At 34.9% G+C, this 17,656-nt stretch overlaps 1 protein-coding gene across 3 annotated transcripts in view; it reads left to right on the top strand.

Moving 5' to 3' along the window:
• SLC4A4 (solute carrier family 4 member 4) overlaps window positions 1-17,656 on the top strand; it is a 265,785-nt gene that overhangs the window by 122,699 nt on the left and 125,430 nt on the right. For all 3 annotated transcript variants that reach the window (XM_006917294.1, XM_006917293.1, XM_006917295.2), the window contains exon 6: window positions 11,092-11,168. In XM_006917294.1, coding sequence (XP_006917356.1) covers window positions 11,092-11,168 — 77 coding nt within the window. The remainder of the gene's footprint in view (window positions 1-11,091; window positions 11,169-17,656) is intronic.

Raw genomic sequence — 17,656 nt, forward strand, 5'->3', positions numbered from 1 at the left:
AATAAAGCATCCTTTTTTTTTTTTTTTTGGTTAATGTTTAATGCTTCACATATTTTACCATTTGCTCTTTTTCCCACCCAATTCACCCTCCACCCCGCGTTAGTAATAAATATTGAAAGGCATAGATTGCCCTCAAATCAGAGTGATAAGTGCTAGAATGAATTAAGACCACAGTCTCCTTAGAAAACAGTAGAGATTATCTGAAGAACTTTCTATCACTGTGATGTAACATGCATAAATAAGCTAGGTACATAGTGCATAGCTTTCTCCAGTAAATAATAACTCATGACCTCTGCCCTTGGTGAGACATTTAACACTTGCTAGATACTCTCAGACTTTGGTTTGCCTGAAGTTACCTTATACCCTCCGTGTGATGAATAACAGCTACCTTCAGGCCTCAGTCATCATTTTAAAAGTCTTCTCAGATGATTTCAACCCCCAGCTGCAACCTTTCATTTCTCTGAACTCATCTCTTTAGGCTGGAAAGTTGTAAATGGTGGCATCCTGCAATGGCAATTGTAGTTCACTATTTCCTGAAGATCTTGAGTTCAGAGGAGATTTATGTGCATGTAGTTGCAGGCCAAAGGGAAGGAGAAAAAAGACAACAATGCGCATTTACTGAACATCTGTGGAGGATCTTTGCACTATTATACCATTTGGAACCTTGATTTCACTTTGGCTGGTTTGTATAATAATCCTCTTCAAGGAGGAGAAAATGAATGTCTGTGCAAGTGCACCTCAAGAAAGGTGCTGCATCCGGACTTTGCTCTTGTTCAGACTTGCGGCACTTAAATGTGGAGAGTCTTCAGGGCCACTGGGGGGATAGAGGCCCAGAGGTGTCCTGGAGGCTGCTCTTTAAATTGTGGGTGACCTGTGATCATCGATTGCCCAATGTGTATTAACTAATTGGATGTGCGTCAGCAAGGCCATGAGGAATTACTGCACAAGGAAGCCAATTTAAATGGCTTTTTTCCAGGTCATATTTTGTTGGCCATAAATAAGGAACAGAGAGAGATGGGCTACATTTATTACTGGAGGCCCAGAGAATATGTCTATTACTCTTTTAATGTTTTATATCTATGTCCACATAGATACAGATGTACTTCTACTTATATCCAATACCAATAAACTATATTTATATTGATTTCAATATTGACATTCTTATCTATATATTTATTTGGCTGCAGATACAAGACTATGTTAAATGGCTTGCTTTTCTGCATGTGCTTTTTATTTCTGCATATTCTTTTTAGGTATAGGGTTTTTGCTGACTAAAGCTATAGATGTGAATCTTTGATAATTCAGACAGAGCCTTTAGGAAAAATTTCCCATGCTGTAATTTAAAATACAGTGTAAGTGTTATTTCATGGAGCATGTGAAAACTACTTACAAATTGATTTTAAACTTTTAAATGTTAATCTCAATGTTTATATTAAAATTTGATTTAACTCCTAAGGTTGTCTACTGGTTAATAATGTTTCAAATTAATCTCAGGTACTTAGAAATAATAAAAGTAGACTTAATTCACATCATATGATAAATAGACATATATATGTATTTCTAAAGTATTATGTGTAAATGGTTATGAAATTGAAGAACACAGGACTCTTAATGAAAACAAACTCCTTTTGTCATCTTCCCTATTCCCAGGCCTGCCCTTGTAACAATCACTTTTAACTCTTTAAATTGTTTCCAATTCTTTTCTTTTAGTTTTGTCATGTGTATCTTCATATCGCTATATAATAAACTTATATTGCTATTTCTGATTTACCAATCTTAGATATCATCTATTAATTCTTTTCTAGAAATGATATTACCTGTTTTGTACAAACATTTTTTTCTTCCTTCAAATATTTTCGTATCATTATTCTTAGTTCCATTATTTATTACATTTGTAATTTTAGGCAATAAACCTATGTATGTATGTATGTATGTATGTATGTATGTTTTTATGTAGCAAGTATTGGAGAGATCTTTTGACTTCTTACCTTGAAGTAAAGAATATTAGCTTCTCTAGTCTTCCCTGCCCTTTTCCTTGCTACTTTCACTTCCAGGCTTCTGTCATTGCTACTTCTATTTATTGTCAGTATTGGTTAGATTTACATTCTTGTCTCTATTTGTAAATACAATCTCTGCTTTTTGTATCAGTTGATTCTAAAGTTGAAATCCATAAATAGTATTTATATTGTTATAACTATATGAATTTAGTTTACTCTAAAGCTGTATAATGGGTTATAATTATATTTACTCTCGTAGTTTTTTTTAACTTGGAGTTTTAAATTGTATTTTTTAGATTTACGTATTGTTACTGTAGTCCCAAGCTCTTTCTATATCTCAGGGATACTAATAAACCCTATAGATATCTCCTTTTTGCAGATCCATCCCTCTTTGTTGTCTTCCTCTGGACCTGCTGCACATTTGCTCTTCTGGCATTTACTTTCATTGCTTTCCTGAGTTTGAGACCATACATCTCTTTTTCTTAGTTTATTCTTTCATTTTGCTAAATTACATTTCGAGTAACTTTGTATGAAAGGGCATATAAAGGTTGACATTTTTTAATTTTTTTTTTAATCCTCTATAAGCTTCTTTATTGTTTTTTTTTTCACATTTGATTATTGATAATTTGGATGAGTATTAGATTCTAGGTTGAAAATAATTTTTATTTCAGAACTTTGAATGCATGGGTCCATTCTCTTCTACCATTCTGTGTTGGTTAAAAGAATTCCAAAGTTTAATTCTTAATTCTTTTCTTCTCTAGATAGAAAATCTTAGGCTATTCTCTTCATTCTTGGTATTGTGAAGTTTCACAATGACTCATCTACATAGAGGGCTGGATGTGTGTGTGTGTGTGTGTGTGTGTGTGTGTGTGTGTGTGTGTGGTGTTTGTTTATTTTTCCCTAGGGTCCTTTGTGATTTAAAGAAACATGTCTTTTACCTCTGATATGTTCTCTTTAGTAGAATGTTCTTTAATTCCTAGTTCAGACTTAGTAGGACTCCTAATAGTCAGATTTTATCCTTCCTGTATTGAGCCTCTGTTCCTCTGACCTTTTCTTTTCATATTTTTTGTCTCTTTGTTCCTCTCTATCCCTACTTTTTTGTAGACTATTTTCTTGATTTTATTTTCTAACCGTTATATTGTTTTATTTTATTTTTTACAATCATATGTAGTCTTTAAAAGTAATTATAATCCTAAAACATTTTTCTTGTTCTATTTTTCACAATATCCTGTACATGTTTTATGGATATAATATCTTCTTAAATAGCTCTGAAAGCTAGTAAGAGTTTTCATTTAAATTTTCTAAATTACATTTCTTTTATTGAAATTGTGTGTGTTTTTGTTTGTTTTGGTGTATGTTTTAGTCTTGGGCTTTCTCTCTTAAATATCTGATGATCCTTATACAGATGATGTATTATCAAATTGTATACTTAAAACCTTTATAATTTTAATAATCAATGTCACCCTGATAAAATAAAAAAATCTGATGATCCTTAATTATTCATTTGTATTTAAGGGAGAGGATTTTTTTTTTTTTTTTTTTTTGCAGATTTGTTTTTGAGTGAGTAGGAAGTGTTATCCTGAGGTGTCCCCTAAGTTCTAGAATTCAGAAGACTTTGCTCTGAGGTATAAACACCTGCACTAATTATCCTGGTCTTTTCTGAACACTTTCGCATGGAGCCCTGTGGTGTAAATGCCTTGGCTGCTGAGTGTTCTGCCCATTGGGGTGGTGTTAAATGTTCTCAGCATAGGCTTTCCATAAACTTGTCCTTTTCAGCCTTCATTATGTTTGACTTCTTCCCATTTGGAGCTTCTTTAGAGTTTTGCAGGGAATATCTTCTCTTTTTTGACTAGTTGCCTCTCTGCGCATATTTTACACTGCAATTCCTATTTAGAGTAAATAGTGCAAAGTTTAGTACTCCATCTGCTCTTCTTCCAGAAAGTTTTTGAAGTCTCTTGTCTCTGTTGGTCTTCTACCAGTTCTTTTAATTGATATGGTTTTATATATTTTTTTGTTTTTAGTAATTTTTTATTCTATCATTTTAAAAGTAGCTAGGAAGGGACAAAGATAAACTCTTTTGGTAAGTCATATACTAAGTTGAATTGGTAGCCTTTGTAAGTTATTTTAAATTTAGACAGTTCATCAAGTCAGAGAATTTCTCCATAAATCTGAATTAGCACAATTTTACTATATCTTGGATCTGGTATCTACATATAGATACAAGAGAGTAGCCCAACAAATGAAATCAGGTATTGCTACTTGTGCTTAAAATGATTAACTTGGGTTAGGGGCATTTAGTAAAATCACTTTGAGTCAGCACCTATTTGGAAAGAAGGGCCGGTGAGCTGTTTGTTTATTGCTCTCATAGACTTCCCTTGGTCTTTCTCATGTACCCTTTTATTAGCTAGCATAGGCTCGTTGATGGTATTACTCTTTTTCTATTTTTTGTGAGATAAGGTCACAAATTATTTTATGTACTTCTACCTATATTCTTTGGGCAGAATAACTTTTTATTCATAGGTGTGTGTGTGTGTGTGTGTGTGTGTGTGTGTGTGTGTGCACGTGCGCGTGCACGCGTGCGTGCATGTGAGTGAGTGATACAGACAAAGAACTGTTATGGGATCACAAATACCATACACAATCACAAGGACCACAGATTCCTTGAAGTACTTAATGGGGGTCTCCTTTCCAGTCCTTGTTTTTTTCTGAATGTTTCCTCAACTAGTAGAGATTCTTTAACTGTCTTTTTGTATGTCTGTGTGTAGAAAGAGAATGTGATTTTTTTTTTTTTAAAGAAAATTAAACTATCTACTTTAGAGTAGAATAAAAATGAAATACCCAGTGCAATATTATTAGAACGGGAGTCTCCATGGTTAGAGCATTTTGCTTTTGCTGGTTGAAATTTAAAAAGAATGAGAAAAGATGTAAGTGACTTTGAGAAGTCTAAGATCTAACGTTGAGTCATGGGAAAGGCCCAGAGAGTAGACAGAAAACTCAAAAACAGGGGAGAGCGGAGTCAAGGAAGTTGAGCTTAGATAGGTTACCAAAAGGAGTGTGGACAGCACAGGTCTCAAAAGGGTAAGGATGATCTTTAAAAGAATAGTCTCTGTGAGGACACGTTGGCATAGATGTTTGTTATGTTGTGGTTTGTCATCTGCATATTTCTCTTTCTAGAAGGATGTCCTCTCCATTTTCTTTGCCCCTTATACTAGAGATGACTTCAGCTTCTGGCTAGAACTTTACTCACATACTTTGAAAGTTACCTGGATCTTTTGGTGTCTTCCTTATTCCTCTAAATTTGCTTTACTTTTCAAGCCAATCGCATTCTTTGAATTATTTCAGTTCCCCTAGATAATTTTCTACCCAAGGCTCTCCCTTCCTTTTGCTGACATCCTGACAACCTCTCTTATTTCTCCTCTTAATCTTACCTTCTGATTCTTCCTACACAGGGGGTTTCTTTTTCTCCCCTTTATTGCTTCTCATCTCTGTTCCCCTGCTGACTGACAGGTCTTTAGCCAGTTTGGCAGAGTCTTTCTGTTCTGTTAGTTCTGGGCCAGCTACAAACTTCTTCCTTATTTATTCTAAAGCTTTCCAAGTCTGAAGGCTCCTGGAGTGTGCACACAAAATCTCCCTCCATAGGAAATGGACTTTGAACAGTAGTGTTTATAGTAGTAACTCGGAATAGAGGTAAAATGATACCCAGTTGCTATTATTCATTCATTCACAAATATTTATTAAGTACCACTAGTGCCAAGCTCAGAGTATACCTGTGAACAAGACAAACCAAGAGCCCTGGCTCTGGACTCTTGGAGTTTACATGATATTAAATCATAAATTAATGACAAAAATCTCTAAATGAAACAAAACAATTAGAATTAAAATAAGCAAAACTATCGAAACTAATTTTCGCTTAGTTATGAAATTCCTTCAAAGAGCTCCTTCTGACAATATTTTTAACTTTCTTTAGTCTAATATTTACATTTCAAATATTTACATTTCTGTATTTTATTTGGAGGTGGGGTATAAGAATGGATTGGAATTTTTAATGAAATATTTATTATTGTTTTTGGTGGGGATAGCTCTTGATATTCTGTTCTTGTGGAATACTGGGAAACTGGTCTGACAAAATCCAAGCTTATCTTTTAGCCATTCCTTCCAGATTTTCTTAAACTTATTGCAAGTATATCCCAAATGATTTATCCTCCTTGTCTCATTGTATTTCTGATTTAGTTGTTGAAATTGGGTAGAAATTTCAGTTGGAGTAACCTGAAATGTGGAAAACTAATATGGAAATAATGAAGAATTGGCTATGTGATTATTGTGGAATTTTAAAAACACTTGGCTATGACTATGAACTAGGACATTCAGAAGCATGTGGCATTATTGCTTGTATAATTACATTGCTATCGTTTTTAACATACTTTCTTCTTTGTCATAGAGCTGTGGTTTTAGGTAACTGTTTAATCTCAGTGGCAAAAAGAGTAACTGAGTTCAATATTTTCATCCCTATTTTTTTCTTTATAAAAATGAAAAAACAAAGAAATGTAATTTCCATTTTTGGAATGTACAAAATTGAGTGGTGTTTAAAAGAAAAGAATAGTCTCTGTGAGCACTCATTGACATAGATGTTGGCATAGCTAAAATTGGCAACGAAGAACATTTCTACCTTAAACATTTTTAGTAATATTATATTACACATAATTGCCATGGAAATAGAGTATATTCTTTGTAGTTATACATTAAATTTTCTCTTCATTAGAAATGATGTTTATGTGTTCATATAAATAACAGAGGCAATGGATTGGTATTAAGAGATAAAGATTTAAATTTGCCACTTGCTGTGTGACCACAAACTTAACCTCCTTCAAGTTCATTTTGTTTATGTATATATAAAGTGGTAATAATAATACTAACCTCAAAGTATTTATATGAGGATTCAGGTAATGAAGTTAAAGTACATAGTATTCAAAAAGACTAGTTGACCCTTAATGTTAGGTATAGACATTTTCTAGATAAATGTGCTATGTCAACAAAGAGGGTAAAAAGAATATCATTGAGTCAGTGGGGGACAGAAGACATTAGCATGCATTTTTCTGCAACTACATTTATTATTAGTCTTGTGGTCCCAAGCAGTTCAAATCATACCCAGGGCCCTGAATTGTCGGACATTGAGGACCAGATTCATTTAAAAGTCCATTATATGTAAGTTACTATAGTTATTTTTATGTTAAAATATTATTTAATTATTATTGAGAATAAAAAACCTGGTTTACTTCATAACCCATCTTGTGATCTTGTGATCTTGTCCCTAGATTCTCTATTGGCTTGTTATAAAGGTATGAGGTTTGTGTGTGAGAGTTTATGTGTCATTACATTACATACGTATTTACATTTTTGTCTAATGTGTTTACATTTAAATATCCTCTTCCTATGCTGTACATTCTCCTCACCCTTTTTATTGTATCCAATAGATACAATTGCAAAAGACCTTGTGAATTGCTACATGTGTGCTAAAGAATAACAATGATTTTCAAACAGTGCAGAATGCAATTAATTTTTATAGAAGACAGTATGTACCTGCCAAGTCGGTACTTTGAAAATGAAATTGTTTTTGATTGTGTGAAACTGCTTGAAAATGTGATTTTCCAAAGGCTTTTCTTTCTTTCTTTTTTTTTTTATGGCAAAAAGACAGTGATATGGGAATTAATTATAATTATGCACTCGAGGCTGGTTCTTCTTTTTCTTCTTTTTTAAAAATCAAAGCTTAAAAAAAACAGTTTCTTTGGACCGAGAGCAGTGATAAGACAGTCTTATGCCCTGGATTTTAGATGGAAAGGGCCTACTAGTGATAGCTTTGAGTAAAGGAATCGCTAACTGCACAGGAAGTTGCATACTTTAGGGGAGCCTGGGAAACACCTTTTTGGTACAAGCTGACATTTTCCTCTATTACTCCACTCACTCAGGATTGTAGGATAATGAGTTTACATTATAGGCCAAAACTATAAGTAGAAAGCACTAATTTATTCTGACAATGTGTCTTATCGAATATCAGGTGTAAAATATCCACAACAGTACGTTGTTAGGGACCTGTTGTGTAACAGCTTCCTAGATTAGCTAAAGTGTCACATACAAACTTCTGATTCCCAGATATAACCTGGTTTGTAATCTCTTTTGGCTCTTATCCTTGTCTTTTTGAATTGTGTGATATGTTTCCAGAAAAGGCAGATTAAACAGTGATTTTCTGAAACTAAGTTTTTATTTATTGGATATTGTAGGTGAGAATTTATAGTAAAAGCCTAGTATGATCGTTTTTGTGTGTGTGTGCTTACATTGCAAGGATGCTAATTTAATGATTTGCTTGAGATATGATATTTGAAGCAGTGGCTTGGAGGAGAGCAAGGTTATCAGAACTACTGCTGTGGCTTTGTCAACTTATCTATGCACCTTTCAACTCAGGTTTTGACTAGGAACTCCTTTGGTTAAGATAGCTGGTTTATTTAGAGCAGTTATTCTCAAACTTTAGCATGCTTCAGAATCACTTAGAAGGTTTGTTAATATCCACATTGCCAGACTCCATATCCAGAGTTTCAATATAGTTGGTCTGGGGTGAGTCCCAGGAGTTTGCATTTCTAACAAGCGCTCATGTGATACTGATGCTGTTGGTCTGGGGGCCAACCACACCTTGGGAACCACTGCATTGGGAAGCATTTGTCTCTGGTTCAAGATGTTAGGGTGTAGGGATAGGGAGTTTTCTAGAGAGGGAGGTAGGAGAAGATTGAAAAATGCTGATCATCTTGCTCAGGGTTTACCCAGAAGTGTTGACTTCAGTCAGATTTATTCCGGTGTATTACAAAGCTAAACATTAATGAGTATTACTACTGTTACTTTTTAATACATTTATTAACATTACTTTTATTTATGAGAATCAGATAAGGTTAGGAAGGACAATAGATTTGATTATGTCTTAACATTGACCTCCTCTTCCTCTTCTGGTTCTTGCCTCTCCCTTGGATCTGTGCCCCTTTCTGCCCCTCGTACAGTATAAATATAGATAGTCATGCTATAACTGTCTTTTGGAAATGAGAGAAATGATGAGACCGTATATGAGGTTTCTTGGAAAAGTTATGACATAAATCAAGATCACCATTATAGGAAAAGCCTTATTCATTTGGCTTCTACCTATTCAGATTTTGCAGCAGTTAGGACAGTGCTTGAATTGAAGTGCACCTATGCGATATGTATAAAGAGTTTCCAAAGCAAATTAGTAAGTTTAAGATATTGCCCAGGAAATTTAAATTACATAATGAAAAACTACTTTCAATTTATTTCAGTACTTTCATTTACATACAGTTGCTTTGTAATTAGAAATTAGTCTTATCTAATCATTTACATAAGCTACTTTTAACCAATGATTAGGATTGTGAAGACTTCATTGCCTTAGTAATATATAGTTCACATTCCTTTACTTATTCAGGTAGAATTTTTACCCATTTAGTTTAAGTAACTAGTTTTGTTTCTTTAGTGTAAAGTGTAAAATTGTATCTATTTGTCATTTCCTGTTAGCTTCAAGCCCAGCGTTATTTGGGGGTATTCATGTTTGTACCTGGTGTCTTTTGTGTTGAGTGGACACTAGAAACCTTGTATGTGGTTCAAAGAAAAAAATGTGGCCTTCAACGAGGTTCTTTTAATTTTGCTCATAAAGCATTTTTTCAGATGTTACTTTCCTTTGAAAAATGCTCTGTGCTCAAATTTTCCTAGAATAAAACATCCACCAGGTAAAGGGCTTAAGAGATTTGGGCCATGCTTACTCAATGAAGTGCAACAGAGTGGAAAATATCCTGTCTTGCCAGCCCAAGAAAATTATGATTTTCCTGATCTAGTGGTTAAAGGCAATTATATTATTTAAAAAGTTACTGTTAGATAGACGTTAAATTATTAGAAGTAGGTTTTAGTCTTTTATAAAATTATGTATTGGTGTTTCAATCTGAAGGAATCAAAGTCTGTAATCTAAAGAATTATTTGGAAGCACATATGAAGCTGTGTTTGAACTTCTGTGCTTTTTCAACCCTTGTCCTCTTGGTGTGAAGACCGGCCTGAGTCAGATCATTGAGGATTAAGGATGAATGCATTGCTCAGCACCTCGCAAGAGTTGGGTCAAGCACCCTGGCTTTGAAAACTTACTCTTTTGCTTAGTAAGCCTGGAAATTTGAGGTCCAACTGCAGAATTAAAGTTCAGCATTCTGTTGGTAACAGTCTACTTGAAAATGGTATTTAACTCTTCTAGATGTCCCTCCTCTCTGTTCTTGTGTAACGGTCTGAAGTCATTGACTAGCTTGCCAGTGGATTTTACCTACAGCAGCTGTGTTGTCAGAGAGCATGATTCCCATGAAATATTCCTGATGAAACCATCCCTTGACTTAAATAAGAAATTTGGCTTGTTGAGGGAGAAGATGGGATATACTTATTTTAGTCTGGCAAAGGAGAATGCAGGAAATAAGGGAGCCTGTGACAATACTATTTTGAGGGAAAGAATGGGGATTCTGGATCAGATGTCCACTAAGGATAAATATTCTTAATTAAAGTGTTAGCTAGAGACAGGGACGCAGATGGCTTTTTGGGTTGATTAGAGCAAGCGATGTCCTCAGAAGGATTACAGAGACCTGGCTAGGCCTGTATTACAGAGGACGGCTAGGCCTGTATCCTGGGGCCAGCTCTGCTGATGTGAGGAAAGAGCTTGACTCTGCAGGGGACAGGAAAAGGAAAGGATATCAGGTAGATTAGGATGTGTGTTAAAGGGCTGTGACAAAGAGCAAACAAAACCAGGAGCAAATCTATTTTTATGTTTAACTGTTTTTGACGTTTCTTTCAACATTTAACTTATCTTGAAACAGAGTCAGGCAGTAAGACTTAAACATGTTATTTGAGATTTTTCATACTTTTCATTTAACCATGTTTGTGCTCCACCCAACCTGGACATAGCTAAAGCATCATTACCATGCTCATCATCATTTACTAGTGTTTATGAAGCATACAACCGAAGTCTTTGGGTTTTTTAAAAGAAATATTTAATTAGGATTTTCTTTTGTTTTACCAGGTAGCCCAGCCATGACCCATAGGAATCTGACTTCCTCCAGTCTGAATGACATTTCTGATAAACCAGAGAAGGACCAGGTAAGCAAAGAACTCTTGCTTCTTTGAAATGTAAGACCAAATGTATATCTAAGAGATGCTGGGAAAAGATTGGAAAGATAGTTCTCTAACTTAAAATGAACCAATTAGTGTAGATGGGGGTTTTGCACTTTCTCTGAAGGAAGAGGTAGGTGGCAGTATGTGAAGGGATTTGAAGTTCAGAAGATAAATCTTGACTCCAGCCTTTACAGATATATTCTCTTGGACAATTTAAATCTTGGAGCTATAGTTGTCTCAGCTTTAAAATAGTAATAGTAATTTCTACCTTAGGGTTATCATGAGGATTAAATGGGATACTTTATGAAAAAGTGCATTGCTGAACTATAAAGGGCTAAGAAATACTGGCAATTGTTAACTTTTGGGAGATATTTTAGGCAAAGGCAATGTAGTGTTGTTAACTGTTTATCCCTTAAAACATATAGTAAGTAGGTTATTTGAAACGAAGAGCAATTAGATTTTGAATCTCGAATATCTTTCTTTAAAAAGAATGTGGTAGAAACTGAGCCATTTTCCCAATTGGGTGAATAGCTGGGTAGAGAATATAAAAAAAGGTAAGTATTAGGTATAATTTTGCATTTTATAATAAAAACCAAAACCAGTTATTTGAACTAAGAGGGTGAAAATTCCACCTGAATAAATAAATCTGAATTAAATATTCCTAAGGTAATGAAGGCTTCCTTGTGATGATGTTCCTCTTTAGCTTTAACTGGCAGTACTTGTAGTCGTGATCAGGTTTATAGGTCTTGGTGAATTATAAAGAGCACAGGAAAGGTGAAAGTATGTTTTTTTTCTTGTGAAATAGCTTTTGGATTTTTCCTTCTTTTCACCAGCAGCACCCTAATAGGACCTTTATCATCTCAAAATGGATTGCTAGAAAAGCCTTTGGAACTAATCCCTTCTCCATTTTCTCCCAACTTAGTATACTTTTCATATTATTGCCCTCATATTTCTCCCCTGAATCAAAAGCTTAGGGTGGCTTCCTGTCAAGTTCAGTTCAGAATTCCTTATCTGACTTTTAAGATTCTCTGAAATCTGGTGTTATTCTTCTCATCTGAATTTATTTGCTACGAGAGGGAGTCTGCTTTAGTCAGGCCTAATTTCCCTGTCTTTACATTGAATTCTTGACCCCTACAGCTGCTACCCCTTCAAATGCTAGTACGAGTGGCTCTCCTTCCCTCCATTTGCCTGCCTCTTGAAATCATCAGGGAAAAAATCATTTAAATATGGGATACATTGACAGGTACATACCTGTAGCAGAAAATGGAAAACTCAGTTCACTAGGACTTATTGACAATTTTCCTCAGAACTAATTTACACATCTTGGTTCCAGCCAATGTTAATCAAGCAACATACTGGTAATGAAGTTTGCCAGGGGTCCTGATTCTGGATAAGGCAGAGTTAGGAATATCTGCTTGACAGCCTTTTTTGAGGCAGGCTTCTTTTATTAGGCACAGTTCTCCCTTTGCCATGAATTTGCCAGCTGGTAAATGCTGACTGAGAGAAATTTCCTACCTTCTTGGGTCTCTTCATATCCGGGCATATGAGGAAGAAATCCGATTGCTTAGGATGTTTATTACATAAGATTTTGATTCAGGTGTTAGAAGAAATAGGCTGGAACATTATGATTTTGGGGTATTGAATTTGCTGTAAAACTTGTGTGATCATAGTCCTTGAAACCATAATCTTTGATACCTATCACTAACATCTCATATTCATTAAGGTTCATAATAAGATGAAACCAGGAAGATTTAATTCAGTTTTGTTCTTTTTGTTTTCAAAGCCAGAAAATGAAGTTGATGAGTATATCATTATAAGAGCAACTATCCATCCTCATTTATCTAATGTAATAGCCATGGTTAATCAAATGAGCTCTTCATCTCTCCAAAGAGGAAGAAGCTCTATTCTTTGATTCTCACCAAAGAGTTTGAAGAGAAGCTTTGTAACTGACCTATGATTTCTTCTACAACCAAAGGTAGAGTAGGAGTTTAAATTAATAGTTCCAGTTTCTATACCTACTATTTTAGTAACTTCAAATACAGAAGCTCCTGGATCATTTTAGGGTGATAAGAAGAAAATGGGCTTGCAAAGAAGATGAAGCTATGGCAAAAAAAACAGTAAACCCAGGCTTTATTTTTTTAACCTGCTTTTTTCTCTGTTTGTGTAGGAAAAAATGGTTGCCAGGCTCAAATTTGTTTTGAAAAAGCTTTTATAATTAATTAGCCAATGTCCTGGAAATGATCTTGGCAGTAAAGTCAAACTTGTTCTATATGCTTTTCCAAGTTGGCCCCAAAAACTTCCATTCGACTGGAAGTGAAGTTTCTGATTGACTGATTATTCTGCCTGAATACAATTTGAACAGTGGTGATGGTGCCTCACAACTTTCAAGAGCTATATAACTTCTCAGGAGCAGAAGAAATGGGTTTAGTGTTCAGAGTTATGAATAGGAGCAGAATTTCTCTTTCTGACAGCTACATAGTGACAAAATTTGAAGGCATATTTTTTATGAGATTCTGTTTTGGGAAAACAGAAGAAACAAATCTGTAGACTGTACTTTTTCTTTCTGGCTCTGCCAAGCCAATGTACTGATGATTTCAGTAGCGGCTGCCTTATTGAGAAATAGCTCAGAATAGTTAACAGCAGAAAAAGAGCATAGCCAAAATTTAGGTGATTCAATGCTTCAACAATATTCCAACTTGGATGTTATATTTATTAAGCAGAAAAACACCTGGGGAGAAGTAGATTTAAAAAATTACATCTGGAGCTCATCTACTTATAAATCTACATAAATAATCTCTTCTGTTTTGTTGCTATGGAGGATTTTTTTGTTCATTATCCAGTTATCTTCCCCAATTTCCTTACATTGATTTGTTTTTCTCTCTCCTTTTATTCCTTTTCTGTTCTTAAAAAAATTCACAAGTGCAGTGGATGCTTATCAAAAACAGTGGGCTTAGTTCTCATTTTCATGTGAGTAGGAAATTAGCTGCGAGGATACGAAAATTTTTCTCATCATGTTACCTCTTAGTTTTAACTCTCTGGTAGAGGTACTGTGCTAAATAGTACATTGAATTTAAAAGGGCTTGACTTTCTCCCCCAGTTTTATCAATATAATCCAATAGCATCTCACAATTACATAACCTACCTAAGTGAATTTGCAGTTAAAAGACTATAGTGGATGTAGTAGATGTAGAAATACCTTGCCGATTCTTAGGGAGACACTTATGACTCACATAATCTTATAATTTCTTATGTGGTTATCACTTCCATGATACTCATTATTTAGCTAGCTTTTCTAACAACCTAACCGTGGGTCTTCTGGTGGAATTTGGCTTAAGGTTAATTTCTAAAGTGTATTGTAATAATTTTTAGCCCTATCTATTGCCTATTATCTTTAAATATACTTGGCTGTCTTGATTTCTATTTTCGTTTTGGTCTTTTGGAGAAACAGACTTGAATTTAAATACTTTGTCAGAGTAAGAGGATGAAACCATTAAACCATGTAGAAGTTTGAAGTTGCTAAGCCATGACTGCCTTGAAATGAAATCTAGAAAAAACATTTTGTGATTGAATGACCTCTAATCCTTTTCTTGTGCATATGTAATATAGGAGCAAGACAGCTAAATTCAGCTGAGATGACTTTTTCATAGTTTTGAAGATTTCCATTTGAAGGCTCACATAAAGCTCCCCTTAGCGTCAATAACTGTTTCAAAATCGCAGTGACAGTAAAGTACAATAGCAGCTCCTTTTCTTTTTTGTGGCTCAGCCAGAAAACCCTCTAATTTACACTGAGCACTGGGTGGTCTCGCTCCACTCCTCAGAGAAGGTGCAGTGGGTGAGAAAGGCTCATCTTTTCCGAGGTTCTAATACTTGTCTTTAGCGTGTTTTCTGAGACAAGTGAAACACTGCTGTGGTGGGAGGACTCCAAATGGAATCACATCTGTGAAAACCTGAGAGCGAAGGCGTGTTGTGAGGAGGTGGTTACACTTATTAGATGTCATTAAGTCACTACAGTTTTGGTAACTGCCTTGTGCTTCCCTGTGGTTCAGTGGCTACAGCTTCCCTTTGCCAGTTGTCCTTGACTGGAACCGGTGTGGCCATTGCACACTGATTTGGAGTCCCTTTCAAAGGTGATTAGCATGCTGCTTAGATAATCAAAAACAACAACAACTGATGTTTATCATCATCTTTTTCCTTTCTACAAAAAATTTAACTTTACGTAGCTTTCTTCTCTCACCTTATACTCCCTTCCATATTCTTCAAGAATTAACAGTCAGTAGTTATTAGTCGTGTTTGAGAAGCACTGACCTTCATATTGACTTTAAGAACCCATATTCTTGATCCTGTATCCCAATTTATATTGGGACAGTTGAATTTTCCCATTTTCATAATGCTATTTTTCCATGAACACTATTTATCTGGATCAGAAGACTAGCATTCATTTAAAAACAGGTTTTGTGTCAGCTCAAAGATGAAGCAGATAAAACCTGTCTGAAGTAAACTAAGTGCTATCTTGTGTTTTCAAGTAAGAAAAAGAAGCGTCTTTTGTAAAATTTAGAACTATGGTTTAAGTAACTGTGAAGCTGCAATCAATTTAAACTTTAAATCACCCCATAACTATATGCTGCTGTGATTTAAACTCATTCATTAGTTCAGAAAGCATATTCTTTGCTAGAAAGTGTTCCTGGTGGTAGGGTTCCAGAGTTACATGAGACAGATAAATGTTCTGACACATGGAACTTCCTTGCTTTTTGAGGACAGATAGACAATTAACATCAAAAACAAGTAAACAAACAAGTAGGATAATTTCACACAATGATAAGTGCTATCCTGAAAATACAGCAGGATGATATGGAGAAGTACAGAAAAGCTGTTTCAAGTAGGAGGGTTTGCCAGAGGAAAAATCTGGAGGAAGAAGTTTCCAGGCTGAAAGAAAAGCAAGAGTAAAGCCTTGAGGCAAGAAATCAGTGTGGCGTATTCACGAAATAGGAAGAAGATGGGAGAAATGTCCAGAGTGGCTGGAGAAGAGTAGCTGGTGTGCAGAGGTAGGCGAGGGCAGAAAGTCCTCAGGGGGACCTTTTAATTTTATTTTAAGTGCAATGAGACACTGTTTTAGAAGTTTTACCTGAAGAGTTCTGATTCCCATTTTAAAAAGATCCCTGGGGATGCTGTATGGTAGGATGGAGGAATTTGCCGGTGTTCTGGATCATCTGGTGTTATTCCTGTAGTTAAGCACTGGATAAGAACCTCAGAGGATTAAACTGAGAGCTCCAGAGACCCAGTAGCCAATTTGCTATTGGCATCAAGACCTTATTCCTATCAGATAAGGAAGTTCTCCAGTCTCCTAGAAGTATTGTAAGAAAGAAAAAGAGTTTCTCAGCTAAAAAATTTTCCACATGCTATTAGATTAAATTATTAATTAATATTAATAAAAATTAAAATATCTTAATGCACTGGAAGTATACATAGGCCGATGAGATTAGTGAGAGTGAGCTTTTGAATGATTGTATCTGTACCTCTAGTTCTCTTGATAGTACAATTGGCTAATGTCAGTTGTGTCACCTGGGCAAAACACATGATTCATGAAGCCTTTGCTGGAGGCCTCTCTGAGAAACAATGAACAAACATCTTTGTCTTCATTATTTGGAAAGGAGCATCAGCGTGTATAGGAGGACAGAGCAGCCGAGTGGAGGGGTCCTCATGACACTCTTACCTATACCAATGAAAGAGTCGAACTCCAGAAGCACTGTAGGATATTCCCATATTCAACATTTAACAAAAGACATGGCAAGTTTTACCTGTTTTAAATAGTTGACTGGAATGTTTTATGTTTGATGCACTGTTTTTTTCCTCTTTCATAGGTAGCATTTTGCTGTATTCCAGTACCACAAATATACTGAGACTATACAGAGAGTAGTAGGATGTCATCAACAATTATCTTTGATGGATATCTACTCTCATGTCATATGTTACCTACTTCTGACCAAGACTTCAAGAAAAAACAAAAACACAAAAATGAAAAAAACCCCACTTTTTCCCCCTTGGATGTGGCAAATTGTTATAAAACCAGAAAGCAGCAATACCTTATGATGAACACTCTAGGGGCATAGTTAAAAAAACCTTTATAATAGTTGTAAATATACACATGGAATTATTCTTTACCTGCTAGAGTAACATGTTATTATCTATAATATTTTTAAAACTTTAGTTTTTTTTGTTACTTAAAAGTATACAAAATTGCTATAAAAATTCAAAGCAAAAATGAATAAAATAAAAGTGAAAATTCACAAATTCTCACCCTCAAAATAACCACTGTTAGCAGTTTGATGTAGAGTCTTCTGGAATTTTCTATACATAAAAAGTACTTTTTAAATTAAAATTATTGGGGTGACATTAATAAAATCAAATAAGTTTCAAGTGTACAATTCAACAGTATATCATATATATATATATATATTGCATTGTGTGTTCACAAA

Source organism: Pteropus alecto, unplaced genomic scaffold, assembly GCF_000325575.1.
Source record: "Pteropus alecto unplaced genomic scaffold, ASM32557v1 scaffold237, whole genome shotgun sequence".
NCBI lineage: Eukaryota > Metazoa > Chordata > Mammalia > Chiroptera > Pteropodidae > Pteropus > Pteropus alecto.